Source organism: Centrocercus urophasianus, unplaced genomic scaffold (genome assembly GCF_019232065.1).
Source record: "Centrocercus urophasianus isolate 14NV4802_14NV808 unplaced genomic scaffold, USGS_Curo_1.0 seq_20, whole genome shotgun sequence".
Lineage (NCBI taxonomy): Eukaryota > Metazoa > Chordata > Aves > Galliformes > Phasianidae > Centrocercus > Centrocercus urophasianus.
Window position 1 is genome coordinate 15,850,581 of NW_024884756.1, and position 15,376 is coordinate 15,865,956.

The window sequence follows — 15,376 nt, forward strand, 5'->3', positions numbered from 1 at the left end:
AAAAACCAGTCAGTACTGCTTTGCCAAGGTCCAGAAGCAGAGAACTCAGAAACCCTGGCCCTCCCCTCCTCTCCCAGAAATGACATTTCCAGCTCTGTGCTTCTGCCCTCCAAACAGTACGAAAGTGATGCCATCCTGTCTTCCTGTGATGACAAGAATGGAAAATGACTGCACATGAAGTACAATGGGAAAGAGTAAGAGAAGGGAGGAGGGATTTTGTATTTATTCCCTTGGTTAATTGGTTCATGTAGCAGCTTTGCCCTCACTCTCCCTTCCTCTTTGCCCTCCCCAAAGACCAGACTGTTTGGACGTCGATTGGAAGCACAACACCCATCAGGCAGCAAATCACCCCATCAGAGCTCCATCACAACGCTCTCCTCTTCCCCTCCAGTCCCCTCTCAGAATAATGCAAAAGAGCAAACACACACACTCATTAAAAATGAGTTATAACTTGATGTAAATCGTATCCAGATTGCAGTTTCCAAGATCAGAGGGAAGAATGAAATTGCTTATGCTAAGTCCCAAATAGTTCACAACTTATATCCCCACACGAGGAACACTGTTTTCAGATGGCACACACTGCAGGCTTCATTTGAAGAAGACATAATCATGATTAGTTTTTTAATAAAGAAATCCATTGCAGGCATCTCTTATTCAGCAGCACTTCTAAGTGCACCCGCATAATGCTGCTGTGAAGAAAGAGAAAAGGCATTTTGTTTTCATTCTTGCACTATTTCATGAGCAGACAAAGGACAATATGTGACGACAACTGAAGAGTTATTCTCTACTTTATTGCAGGAATGCATTTTAAAATTAAAAACCATGAACAAATCCACAGAATAATTCAGTTTTCATATCAAACAGCCGCAGACCCTGTAACCGAAATAGTATGTCTAAGGTTATAAATGAAAACTGCTCAGTATCATCCTTTGAGTGACAGATTAAATTCCTAATTCAGTTATGGTAATGGCCACATTTGTAGTTTAACATAAATTAAGAGCTTAATTATATTTGTGACTATTTTAAACAAAATAACAAATTCCTTTGTACCTGTGAACATAATTTATAGCAAAGCCACGTTCATTCTCCAAAACAATCTATTTTACACTGCAGCACAGCACTGTTCTAATGGCATAATGTAATTCTTGTTGTAGAACGTGGAAGGAGTAGATTCAACGGTAGCACAGAGGTTTTGAAGATAAATGAAGATGCTATTCATTCAGGGGTAATTTCATCTTAGAACTATATGAAAGATGTTTCACTCACAAACAGTACCTCTACGGCTTGGGATTTAGGCATGTTTTCAGCTACAACATAATGCTGCCAGATTGATTATGTTGATATTGCATTTCTCATGGTGAAGAATTCCGGCTTTTATTCTCTTAAAAAAAAAAAAAAGGTCAGATCTTCATTTCTCTACTCAGCCTTGGTTCAACCTCAGCAACAAGTTCACATTTCTCCTCACATTTTGTCTAGGGAAAAACCAAACCACAATTCATACACCAAAAAAAAAAAAAAAATCACAAATGTGTAGAGAGCAATTAATCATGAGTGATTTACACATTCATTTGATTACTTGTTGAAGTAAATAAGCAGTTAGTCTATGTAACACAATTTTAAATTGCCCAAACATCCTTCTGTCATTCAGGACTAAGAACAGACAATTCTAAACGCGCTTTCCTGGAATATATTAAGATCACTTACAAGGACATCAATTGCACAAGCAATTAATACATATCTTAACGTAATGAGCTGCTGGCTATATAACCTCGGGACAGCTGTGAGAATTTCCACAGTCGTGAACATTTTTGACAGCCTTTTAAGCAAGACTCCACCGCTACCCGCATAAATATTTCAGAAGAGTCTGTAATGACAGAGGCAGCCGAAACGCTCGCATTCCTCCCCCCGACAAGCCGGGGCAGCACGCAGAGATGCTGCTGCTGTACTTGCAGCCGCAGGCCTGCAGAGCACAGCTGTGTGCGCCCACTGTCCCCTCCCCTGCCCCAACCCCACCAGCCTTCACCTGCACCAGGTACAGCAGGGGGACGGGGCCTGGGCAGGCCCTCAGCTTCACACTGAGACTGTCTGCTACGGTTATTTAGTTTTAGTCCAAGCTTGAGGCTGAAAGTAGATGAAAAAACTGTAATCCACCTATCTATGTAATCCACCAACCCAGCTACAAATGCAGCACCATCCTAAAGCATAAACATAGCAACACACACACCAGACCCAATTCGCCATCTGGAAGTCCTCGGCTCTAACAACTAACCTTTGCAGAAGCAACCGTAATCCACATCTTAACTCCACAGAATCACAAAGGCTGGAGAAGACCTCCAAGGTCATGAAGGCCAGCCATCACCCCACACCCACCATGCCCGCTAACCACGTCCCTCAGTGCCACAACCACAGACTGCTCTCCCAGCAGGATGGCTCACAAGTTGGTGGCCTTTGCCACCACGGGTGAGCAAAGTAAGAGCCAGCCAAGGTGAGGTAACACCCTCATCAGTGAGGAGAGGAATGCAATTACTCACTGAAAAATCCTGTTGCAAGAAACTGTGCTCAGAAGCTTATACACATGCAATCTTCTGATGGCCCATGGGTGGCAAATGCCTGAAAACACCGCACTTACAGAACCAACAGGCAGAGCTGTGCCTCAAGGGAACTGCTGACAAGTGTAAATAAATAATTGTAAATAATAATAAACTGGTTGCAAATACAGACAGCATTTTATCACTGAGAATGAGCATTCATAATTTTCATTTTCCCCTCTCTCCTACCCATGGTCTGACAGTGATAACCAGAAACCCCTATAAATGCATTCCCAGCATGCACAGTTCTCTTCCAAATCAGAATTTGTCTTAAACACAGGACACAGCAGGTAGAAGTTGTACAAAAATCTGAGTTTAAGACCTCAGAATTCTTAGGATGGCCCCTTCCTTACAAAAAGGCCCACACCTCTGTATTAGATTTCCAACAGCAGTCCGTTGAGCTCCTTGTAATTATTCACAGAATGGAATGCATAGCAATCTACTGAATTTGAAATGAAGCAGCTTTTTAAAGCAAAGATAGTATCAATTTGTTAAATGTGTTCTTACACTACCCGAGTATGACATAATAAATCTCAATTTCTCAGGCTATCATTTTAAATAGTAACTCCATCTCTACCTCCTTTAAAAGTGGAGCTGCTCAGGGGTTGAATTATAGCTGTGTGCTTGATTCTGAGTTTTGGTGACTTTTTTAGAATGGCAAGACTGATAAGCAGCAATGCTGTACTTTGGAAGCTGTACAGTAAACAAGGGGAGAATGCTTTTAACTGTGAGTCACAGTGCCCAGGAAGTATATGTATATTCATTAACGAGAACAATGCCAAGCATCTCACGAGAAGAACAGTCTTCATTCTAAATGCAACGTTCTCATTCCTGAAGCTGGAAAATCATTGCTGAGATTAAAATCAGGGCAAAGCAGTAATTCCCCTGAAGTGAAAATAGCACTGCATTCAATATCAAGGTTCTGCAGCCTTCCTTCTCAACAGGACCATATAATAAAATCCTTCAAGCAAGGAGTGCAAACACCAAGCAGTACATGAGACAATGCACTAGCTCATTTCAAGTGATGTTGCATTTTCAGCAAATGCAAAGAATCTGCACACTGGAAAAGAGGAAGGAATTCTTCACTCGGCGTGTTTCCAGGAACAACGGTAGAAGAGGACAGAAGAATTAGAGAACATGGGTAGAAGAGGAATTAAAAAACAACAAACCAACCCACCAGGATCAGCTGAGATTCCACAAGAGAAAACGCATTTGTTTATTTGTTAACTACTGTGGACACCACCAATACAGCTGCTCAGCAATACCCAGCATACTCCGACCTCCCCACTTGCACTGCATGTGGCTACTTCCTATGGCCTTGGATTTTTTCCTTATTTTAGATGTAACTCTCTGCGTATCTGTTTTCCAAGAGCTACTTCAGAGCAGTGTAACATAGGGCTGTCGTAAGGGGACTCGGAGAAAGATGCAGAGGACCAGTTCCAGCACAACCAGTGTCCCCACATGAACCACGTTCCTTAGGGACCTGATGGCTGCTGACTCCACACGCTCTTTTGAGCAGACGCATTCAAAATTCCAGTGCATTTCTATCACATGAAAGTTCATCAGGCCATGACCAACCCATGCCCTGCTCTGTGATAGTCACGTGCCCAGAATCCCTAACAGGGGAAAGGGAATGGCAACTGTGGCAGAAAAAAAGCCCCAGGTACCAGCTCCTATTTCTCTTCCTATCCACTGCTTCCATTTACTCCTCAGGGAAGGGGGAGCAGGAGGGAGAGATATCCAGTAAAAAGATAAACAGGCTCCTATCAGCATAAAATGTCATTTCCGAACCAGAGGAATGCAGCAATTTCCTTATGCAAACTACACTGGTCTAGTCACAGCTTTCTGATCTCTTAGCTGGTAACACATAACTACAGCTCCTCGCATTTCAAATTGGATTGCATACACCAAGGATAACTATTCTTTCACAGTCACAACCTTGTTACACAGGTTCTTCTAAATAGATACGATTCCCCAATAGAAAATTGTTCTATAAAGTTGAAGATCAGATATCTACCAGAGCTGTATTTATAGTCATGGCTACTATCAGCTGTCCAGCTAGAGAATATTGAAGAAAAACAAGCGTTTTTAATATATTATAGTTAATTTATCATCTAAGTGACATGTGTAGGATAACAATGGGCTGGATACAGTAAAGTAAAATGATGCATTAGGAAAGGAAATTTTAGGGTTATGTTATTGTTTCTTTTGTTTGTGTGTTTTTTAATGCAAGCCACACCTATGTGCATTGCTACGTGGCAAGAAAATATACAAGAACCACAAAAAATACAGGATTCTGGAGTAAAAAGGAACACTGAAATCAAGGGAGCAACAAAAGCACTTATTTGCTTTATTATGAGACACAATATAAAACACACCAACCAAAAAAAAAAAAATTGCCCCGTTTATTTGATATATCAAAGATGACTCATTTTTCTAGCACAAGACAAAGATAGCTTTTGTTCTGATAGAATTTACTCTTACAGATATTTCCTACATTGCCAGACTGGGAGGAAAAAATGTTAAGAGATCCAGTCAGTAGTTAATATGATCATATAATCCCAATATTTTTACCAGTAATGTCAGTTACAGTCTCCAGTGTCCCACGAGGCTAAATGAGAAGTGACCCCCTGGACAGCCCTAAGAGACCCCTAGCTCTTGGCTGACAGCAGCCAAGCCAGACCACACACCAAAGCAAGAAGCAGGGGAACAGTGCAGCTCCCTGCTACACAAAGCAGCAGCAAAGCTACTTTGAACAGGAACCTGACAGACATCCTGCCCACCACCACTTCTGACAGCCTGACCCTCTCTGCTAATGGGAGCACATTCCCTCGAGATCTGGGGTTACTGAACCTAACAGGTTAATGGAGTTTACACAGACTTCACAGCCACAGAGGTGCTTTTAAGTCAGTTAGAGATGCAAATTTGTCAATTGTATGGACTATTTCTACAAACCACATTGGATCTCTACTACATATATATGAAAGCTCTCCTCAATTTCACCAGAGACACATGGAGGTTTGATGCCCACAGCACATCTGCCTGGAGCTGGGGGCAGCAGTAGGTCTGAGAATGAAATAGCAGCAAGCATCATGCAGGGGGCTACACGGGGAACTGGCACCCCAGCTGACAACAGGGGCACCCCACAGGGTCCCAGATCAGGAAGATAAGCAGATACCATACGATAAAACACAGCATAAACACAAGCGCAAGCACTCTGGAAAGAACACCCAAACCCACGTGTCCTTTCGGCTCTGGCACTTCAATGACAACACGAAGCAAATCAGACACACTGCTTATGGTTAATTCTTAAATTATTCATTTGGGTAAATACAGACATTTTAGCTAAAAGAAAATCATTCAGAACCTAAAACAGAAATAACATCTTTAGTTTAGAAGAGATGATGTTACCTGAACAGCAAGGGAAGCTGCATTATCAGAGAGCAAAATCTGGTCTTCTGTTCAAAGAAAAAAGAAAAATCACAATTACAAAAAGCGTGTCTATTCACCCACAACTGTAAGTCACCCCGGGTTGCATTGCTTACATGCAAAAGAAGGAGCAAATGTATAATTGTTATGGAGCTAGGCTAGAAAACCTGCTACATTTTTTTTAAAGTACCAGGAATATTTCTCCTGCAAATGCAATTGCATTTATCATACACTACCAGCGACGTATGATAAAAACGCTCACAATTGAAAACCAAACACTTGAGCTTTATGCCAATTACTCTTCTTCTAATCAAAGTTAAATAAAACCGCATCTTCATAACTCCTCTGGCTAAAAAGTAAAAGCATTCGGAAAGCTATAAAAACAGCTTGCAGTTAATACTGCGCACTGTGTCTAGGTCTGTCACACAAAAGAAAGATGACAAGTTCACTGCAATAAAAATTCCATGCTTAGAAGACTAGGGCTGCTACCTATTAGTCTTCATTACTTTGCAGTCTTCTGACAACTGTAGCAGGCTGCTGAGCCCCAAATGGGGGCCATAATGTGATCTGATGATATATGAAGAGCTGCTAAAGGGAGCCTGAACCATCCTAGCCTATACATTTTAACAGTTCCTTTTTACTGAGAGCCCACTTTACCACAAGACTTCAAAAATCTGCTGCCTCAGCTATTGGTGCAGTAAATCTGCCAACTGTGCCTGCAACCACATCATTTTACACTGCCTACAGCAGCCAATATAATGAGTCAATAATAAACCAAGGACCTTATAGGCCATGAATAGCTGGTTTATATTGGCAGATGTAAGCGTAGCTCAAACCTCTGACCAGACAAACAACACAAAGGGCTCTTAACAGTTGCTGTGCTTCCTCGCAGTTAATTATCTTCGAGCACATTTAATAGGTTTTTAAAAATAGAGTAATTACTAATTGTGAAAAGCGTACCCACCCTTCAGCTGCTGATACAACGCAGCATTTTCAGGCCAAGGCTCTGCGGCTGCGGAAAGAAGAGGAATTAATTAGGCAAGCCAAACAACAACGCACTGCAGATGCTAACAGAACACAAACATTACCTAGAGCAGAACTCAAACTGCAAAGAGCTGACGTGAGATGTGACCTGCCCTGAGATGTCCCCCTCCCACTCTCTTCTGCTCGTAGGGGCGCAACACAGGGCAGAAAATTAAGCCTCAAAACTAAACGTTGCAGACAAAGCTAAAACCCAAGCTATGTTGCAGAATGGCTTCGCAATCATCACACAGCAAAAGCAGCCAGCTTCCTCTGCCATAAGGCGTCCTTGTGCACATTCCCGTCACAACTCTGGCCACTTGAGCAATTATTTGTTAAGGTACAAAACAATGAATTCTGGAAACAACAGAAGAAATCACAGAGAGAGAAGCAAGAACCTCAAAACCAGACAGGAAGAATGCTCTGGGGAAATGGAAGAGCTCTGTGCCCGACTGGCCCGATGCTGTACCCAAAGAGCAAGGTGTGCGGGCACAAGATGAACCCCACCAAGACCCGGGCTGCCTCCTGCCTTAAATTAAACACTGGCCAGCCCTGGCACTGCAGTGGCAATATTCATTTAACAAAACCTGCACCATCAGTCGCAAAGCAAAGAAACAGAAGACAATGACAGCTTCCAACTGAGAACCGTTGCAGTTCATCATATTCCATATGAATTTATGGGAAGGCAAAAATAATAAACTGCTAATGAGCACCGATTACATTAGCATTAGGATGGGTCATTGTATTGTGTGCAATGTCTCTGTTGCATTCTTTGTAAATTCATTTTAGAAATCTATTCTTAGATACCAATTCAAACCTGGATTTGATCCCAACTAGGTATGTCGTATTTTAGCCTCACAAAGATTACTTTTTAAAGCAATGAGGTGTCTAAATAACTATGCGTGCTTCAAACAGAATTCTGCCACCAGCTTCAGTAAGGTCATTATTTGCACCTTGGTCCTCAAGCTCCAAGAAAATACCCAAGATGTGGAAACTTGTATGGAAGTAACACAGCTGGAAAGCTTGTATCACTCTGCGCAGTGCCGCAAAGGTCGCTACCTTTAACATGAAGGCACAGAGCTTACCAAAGCCACACTATCAGGGGCATGAGAAAGCAACTAATCACCTCTACTTGTCAGGAAGAAATGTTTTATGTTTTATTGTAGCAGTTATTGGTTTTACACTCCTCCATTAAAGTTTTGCCCTGGAGTAAAAATTCTTGAGATGGAAGTACATTTACTTCTTGGAATAGAGACTAGGTATCATCTGCGGTACTGCAACCTTAAGCGTTCAAAATAATTTATCTAAAATACATTTCTTCAGATCCACTCAAGTCTTGCAAGAACAAAAGTAATGAGGAAATTAAGAAAGCTAGTGCTGGACTTCAGCAAACTTACAGTGCTGACCTCTGGAACACTTACAGAAGTAAGACACAAAAGGCACACTGCTCTTGTACATGGCAACACCCCACCGTGCCAGCAAACAGAGAGCATCCTTTTTCCATGCCCAAAATGGCACTGAGAACTCCAAACTGCATGCGCCCATTTCCACCGATAATTTTTGCCTGTCTTTAGATCGCCGTGCCAGATTTACATCCAGTTCTTGGATTCTGTCCCACGCTGGAAGAACAGGCACGTGGCTGACATGTCTCAGGCCCACAAAAATTAAATGAACTTTTCTTTTTCGAACAAGAGAGCTAAGTCTGTTTCAAGAAGTTCAAACACTAATTCCAGTCTGATCTTGGCATTAAGCTCCAGGCAGCCCTCAATACAAATCACAGCCTCTTGGCACACACAGTCCAACCAGACACAACTGCAAAGGCATTCTGCATCTGCGTTATAAACCAAAACACAAGCAGAATGTTTTTGTAACTTGCTGGCCTTTATCTGCTCACAATTTCCTCCCACATTCTACTGATCAAATACAGATTTTCACAAACTGTATTTGCTGAGGATCTGACCCTAACTCGGTCACTCATTGTATGAAGCTTTTACCACCAATCTTAGTATATACAGGAGCACACACCAAGCTAAAGGGAAGGAAAGCACATGGGCAGTTTTACACCTTTGCACCCACTCATCTAGCACACGGTTGTGAGCTAAAATTTGTCTTTTGACAAGTAAATGAAACAAGAACAAACAGTCACATAAAAATCTCAGCCTCTCTTATCTGGATACCTGAACTCCAAAATTCAGCAGTTCTGTGTGAAAGAAAGCACAGCAGCCCTGCACTCAGCATCTACCAGTCTCCAGAGGAGCTCCCAACTCCAAGCACACACGTGTGGACAAGGTGGCCACGTGCTCAGAGGCCTGGAACCAAAGCCTTCAGTTCTTCATGTCCAGGCTGATGAGGGACGAGCTAAATTCAGAGACCAGCCCCACAACTGCTGCAAGGCCAAAATCTGCAGCTCGGAGAGGCCAGAACCTGCTGGGGACAGAGGAAGAAGTCACTGAGGGGACACCACAAGCCTGTGCAAGAGGAGAAAAGGAGTAATGTGTATGGCAATGACTCCTGCTTTACGAATGTAGGTGAAGACATAATTTGTAGAATAATAGGCACTAATATTACACGCCGCTTCAGTTCTGTCATATTTCCAATCCATCAAGTTGATTAATGCCATAATAACTCCTCACAAGCTTATCATTTGTGCACTAATGAAGTCAAATCCAGTTTATCCTCTGGCAACTATAATCTTCTGGTCACTAGATGTTAGTTTCCCAGCTAAGGGAAGCTTTCCAAGACTACTAAGACAGAAGGAGAAAAAAGAGAAAATTGACAAGAGAAAGAAAATTAACAAAGGCCATGTCAATTCAGTTTCAGAAGCTTTCAACACAGAACCACATTTATGTGTTAGATCCTACGCAATGCACACTTTCATCATTAGCTGCTCGCAGGATGAAATAACTGCCTGGAAGTACACCTTCCAGGAACTGCTTTTCTCCTTAACTTATGAATAAGTAACCATCAGCTTCTTCCTTCTGCCTCCAGAACGAGCAGAACCACGACCAATGGGTCTGCCTCCCAGGCACATAACCTTTATTGAAGATTGCTTTCTCACCTTACTGACATTCTTCCCATGCTTAAGGAATTCAAACACTTAATCTTTCATATGGATTGTCTGCTGTTTTTCAGGACATGTGAACCTCGTACTCTTGTCTTCCCCTATTTCTCTCCTTCTGTACTGCTTGCTTTCGTGCCAGTCATAGGAAACTGGCATCTATGGATCAGTTCTCCCTATTATGTGCATCCAGAAAAAGCACTGACTTCAAAAGTTACTGGCAAGTGAGAACTAAAAGCATATGGACACAGAAAGCATCACCACATAAGCCACACGACCAAAGAATTCAGTGCCACAGAGGAAACAACCACTGAGGGGACCACCTACAAATAATCTCTGGTTTGGTAAATCACTAAAAATAGATGAAAATTTCCCTAAGCTCAATGTATTTGTTAGTCAAAGTGTTCTACTTCTTAACAGTTTAGCATAGAAAATATAGAATACAAAGTGCTAACAGGATTCTTCGGTGTCAAATTAGACTTTGAGAGAATCTCTGAGAACTGGTGTGTTGCATGTTCCCAGTGGAGTTTTAATTACTCAGGTTTGCAGCTATCTATTAAAAGAGATCGCTAGCCTCATCTGTCATGTAAGAGAATGAATTACTGAATGTATCATTCTGCTCAAACAAAAAGCTTTTAAAGCACAGAACAAGACATGACAGTCATATGAAACTCGTTGCCACTAAAAAAGAACAGCATCAGGTGCATTTTTCAGGTTTTGCAGTGAAATGTTTTACTTGAGCTACACTAAGGTCAGAGATTATATCCAATTAACATCCCGACTTCAACATTTCCAGATGTTTCAGAGTTGTCATTTCAATAATAAGAGTTTATCAATCTAAATGCTTTTGGGACAGCAAGAGGGATGAATGCATTTAAGCCACAAGAAGAAAGCACTGGAATTCACTACCAGCAGGAGAAGGGCAGCTCACTCGAAGCTCACACATCTCAGTTCCAATTAATGCTCTCAGAACAGGACAGGCTGTACCTCTCTGTGGTCCTTGCACACACGTGAATTTCAATGTCAAAGAATGAGGGGCAGCAACAAATCCCCTCAGTGAAGTCTGTGACGAGGAAGGCACCATTTCCCAACACTTTCTGCAGCACTTCAGTCCCACCAGCTCCTTGTCCAGACTGTTCCAACATCTTATTAGAGCACCAAATTTGGTTTCAACTCCTACATTCTAATAGCTGGGAAACTTCATCCCATGTAAGTGCTGCCTGGATGGATGGGGAAACAGCCATTTTCATCCACTTTCCCGAAGCAGCTTCACAATGATGAAAGAGTTGAAATGAAATAAATGGCTTGCAATTATACCTTTAATCCTGTTACTTAAAAAATAAGACTGACTGTGGAAATAAGTAGACATAAAACACTTTGCATGTTAAATTGTGGAATATGCTAAGCAAGAACGTAACAGTTTCAGAAGCCTAGCATGAATCGCCAGTTTCGACCATCACGGTACACGACGTGGTTTGCAGCACGAGCTCATTTAGCACAGGTCTGCAGGCTGCTCCTTCCTGATTATTGGGCACAGACATGAGAAACCTCCAGATGCAGGCATCTAAGTGCTCCCTCCTGCAAGGGAAATGAAGTTATTACCAGGAGAAAGAGCTCTGCAGGACGATGCTCAACTTGAAAATAAGCTGTTCCCAGCAATTAGCACAACCGTAGAATTTGGGTGGAGTGGGAATGTTTTTGGAAGGCAATGCAGATGTAAGTAATTTTCAGCTGTAAAGCCAAAATATGCCTAATCAGAGTCAAGGCTAAGGAGCTAACACCAAATGTTACTAGCCTGCAGATTATTTGTCAAGTGCTGAAACTACATAAAGAAAAGTAAACAAGACAATCTATGCCTCAAGTATCCTGTAAACTAAAATCTCCTGATTTCTCAGTTTGCCAGTAGCTTATCCCTCAACAGCTTCTTTCTGCTTCTGTAAATCACGCACCCAAATGACCAGCACCCTCTTTCATGCAGACCACTGCATGAAATTACACAAGTAAAGCCAGGCCTGGGACAGAATCATTGCCCGCAACTGTAAGCAGAAGTTTACAGACCGTGCAGAAATAAAGACAGCTTCTCTGAAGTCACCAGATTTGCATGGATCATTTCCCTTACTGTTATATTCTTAAGCACTTTGATATTAAACTTGCATAGAAAGGAGGAAAGCAAAAACATCTGTATTTACAAGTTTGGTTCACATAGCATTAAAGGCCTGTTAAAACAGCCAAGAGGCAAAATACTCTCTACTAAAACCTAAAAAAGTTAGCATTAATTTGAATCGCCGTATTCCAATATTACAGCTGGAGAAATTAACTTACGCATTATTTCCACACTGTTTCCTTTAGCCTCTCCCTAGGTACAGATTTGATTAAATTATAATGAGATACCTCAAAACTGTTTTCTCACAAGAGTAAACACTACAAAGAAATCGAGTCTTACATCTGGCAGCATCCACATCCAACAGCATTATTTACAAGTCTCCAAGCACCGCGGAGCAGACATCGCAACAGTTGGGAAGGCATTCCTTGCCTGGCTTCCCCAGGCTGCTTCTATGGGAGCTGTGCTCAACCCAAAGGAACCACACTGAAAGCCAACCCACAGACTCCAGAAGGAAAAAGGATCATTAATAGCCTGATGTTGAGATGCATCAAAAAGAAGTAGGTAATCACTTTCTTCCCTTTTCGCAACGCAAAAGGTCACGTTTGGAGGGAGCTATACATTGTTTTAAAAGAAAATGCCAGGAACTGGTGCATTTCTAAATCTCTACTACAGGAATAAGGTGCAGAAATACATTTTGATTAATGCCATAAAGGCACACCCCGTCCATCACCCACGACCAGTAATATAAGTATGAGGAAGTTGTGGACTGACCACCTTGAGCCCCACTCAGTCAACCCACCCACACTGAGATCAGTGCCACGTAATTGGCCTGGTCCTGCAAACTGACAAGGGCCAAGAAGAAATGAGAGCACCAGCAGCTCCCTGGCACTGCTGACAGGGGATCAAGAAGTGTTTCACAGTGCCTTGCCAAATGAAAGCTAAACAGGACACATTAAATCATGTATCAAATAATTACATCATTTGCTTAAATCTATCCTGGTCCTCCTTCTCAGAGATATTACAATTCAGATAAATCATGGCTGCTCGGTAATTATTGATCAAGCAGACACTTCAATGCAAAGATTCAATCTGAGCAGCCATTCCCAAACTCAAGTTTCCTACAGCAAAACGCTCACAGAGGCTGAGCACGACATGACTGCAGCAGCCATTTAGGATGAGACAATCTGCTCCTTAACCCTCCAAGAAAGCTATTAATGGCATGGATTGAAGCATTTGTCCAACTCCATTACTTTGAGCTGAGTGCCCAGAGCGCAGGCACTGCGCTTTGGCCCCTGGGTACTCGGCATGCTCCCTGCGAGGAGGCGGCCTGGTCACAGAGAGGCCACTGAAACCCAGCAGAGTCAAAATCATAAATACAATCTGCTCCTAAATCAACATTTGGACTCCTTCAGAAAAGCGCAGAGTGCCAACTAATGATCTCAATAGATTTATTTCTCAAGTCTCGACAGGCTGGAGCTATTTTACTTATTCCTGATATTTAGCACAAATGCTCCATCTCAAAGAAACTCTGTAATTCTTTATCACAGCTTTTTATAGATCTCTAAATCAATCTCTTCCCTTTGTGTTACTCAAGTCCTTTGGCCCTGCCTGAAGACATAAAGCTCCAAGCATAGGAGCTGCCCTGAAGAGGAGGACAGACGTCTGACATTCATGAATATCCTAAGTGCCCTACTGGACTAGGACAATTCTTAGCCACATTGCCTACATTTTTATACTGTAAGTTAGCCTTTTGGGAAGCTACTTTAGATTGAGAGCTCCTCATCCAAACAATTCAAACTCCTCCAATCCTAAGGATGCCTGGCAGGCAGACTGAAAGCCACTTCTGCAAAGTGCCCCTGGGAGCTCCCTGCTTCATCCCCAGTGCCTTTACTCTGAGCCACGCCAGGGATCCAACCCACCTGTCCCAACAGACCTGCCCTCAGTATCCCTGGTCTTCTCCCAATGCCTCCCCCCATGTACTCTTCCTGCTCATCCAGTCCCAGCACTGTGGCCTTTCATTATGTCTGCCCTCCATTCCCTTTGTCCCATCTGACCCAAGGAGCCAAGGGCAGCACTGCCAGGAGGCACAAATGATGACAGCAGTGCTGAGAGCCTGGATCTCAGGTAGAGGAAAGAAGTGCAGAGATCTAAGGCAGGAGAGCAGCGAGGGGCAGCAATGCAGGCAGGGCTGGCAGTGGTGCAGCCAGCCAAGCACTGCTGCTGGTAAGGGGAAGGCACTGGTGCCTCTGCTGCTGCTGTAGGGCTCGTGATCTTCAGGTCAGCCCCCAAAAGAGACAATGATATTTGCAAAGCAAATGAGACAAAATCAAAGTAAGCGTTCCTTTTCATTTACTAATGTTCTTGTCATAGTACTAGAGCAATCCTGTTTCCTGCCATGAGAAAACAAGAAGATACTACTTAGCAGAAAACATCTAATAGTAAAATCCTGATTAGAGGAAAACTGCTTTGTCTTAATGGAGCCAGAACCAACTATAGAGGGACATTCTATTACAAGCTGTCATTAAATCGCTTCATAAAAACAAGAAGTAGCTAACTCAGAATGAAATATGTATAGTACTGCAGTTATTACAAAATAAAGTCATTTCTCCTCTGGCCTAACAAAAGATTAGACAGGCAATCCCTTCAAAGGACTGATTCAAATCAAGCTACAAAACGTACCTGTCTGAGCAAACTGGCAGGAGCCACCTAAGAGACTTTGCTCATGGCAGAAGAACAGGAGTTAAAGGCATCTCTTAGGTTGGATTACCTCCCCCTCCAAAAGAAAACAAAAAAGCCCAGTCCGTGTCCCCAGCCTGAAGTACATCACAATACAAAACCAAAACAGCCTGACAAATTCAGTATTTACAAACCATCCCTCAACTACAAGCATTTCTGCAGCAGGCTGAAATACTGGACTGCCAATATTAAGTAAAAACAGGGAACTATTTTTTTCACTGTATAATGGCACAAAATGTTCACATTCACACACGCACATTCTAGTGTACAAAATGCATGCCCAGCTTACATTTCATGCCTCTGTATGCAGGAGCAATGAAGGCAGGCAGTTTTCACTCTAGATGTTTTCTCTAAGCCAAACTGAAGCTTGCCTTAATACATAAAATGTGCACAGAAGAAATTTACTTTTGCTCTGGCATGTTACACTGCAGGTAGACTCAG

General features: G+C 42.4%; 1 protein-coding gene across 1 annotated transcript in view; it reads right to left on the reverse strand.

Moving 5' to 3' along the window:
• Nucleotides 1-15,376, reverse strand: part of MTX2 (metaxin 2) — a 32,648-nt gene that overhangs the window by 12,609 nt on the left and 4,663 nt on the right. The window contains exons 2-3 of the mRNA XM_042822696.1: nucleotides 6,982-7,029; nucleotides 6,000-6,046 (exon numbers count right to left, since the gene is read on the reverse strand). Of these exons, the coding sequence (XP_042678630.1) occupies nucleotides 6,000-6,046; nucleotides 6,982-7,029 (95 nt within the window). The remainder of the gene's footprint in view (nucleotides 1-5,999; nucleotides 6,047-6,981; nucleotides 7,030-15,376) is intronic.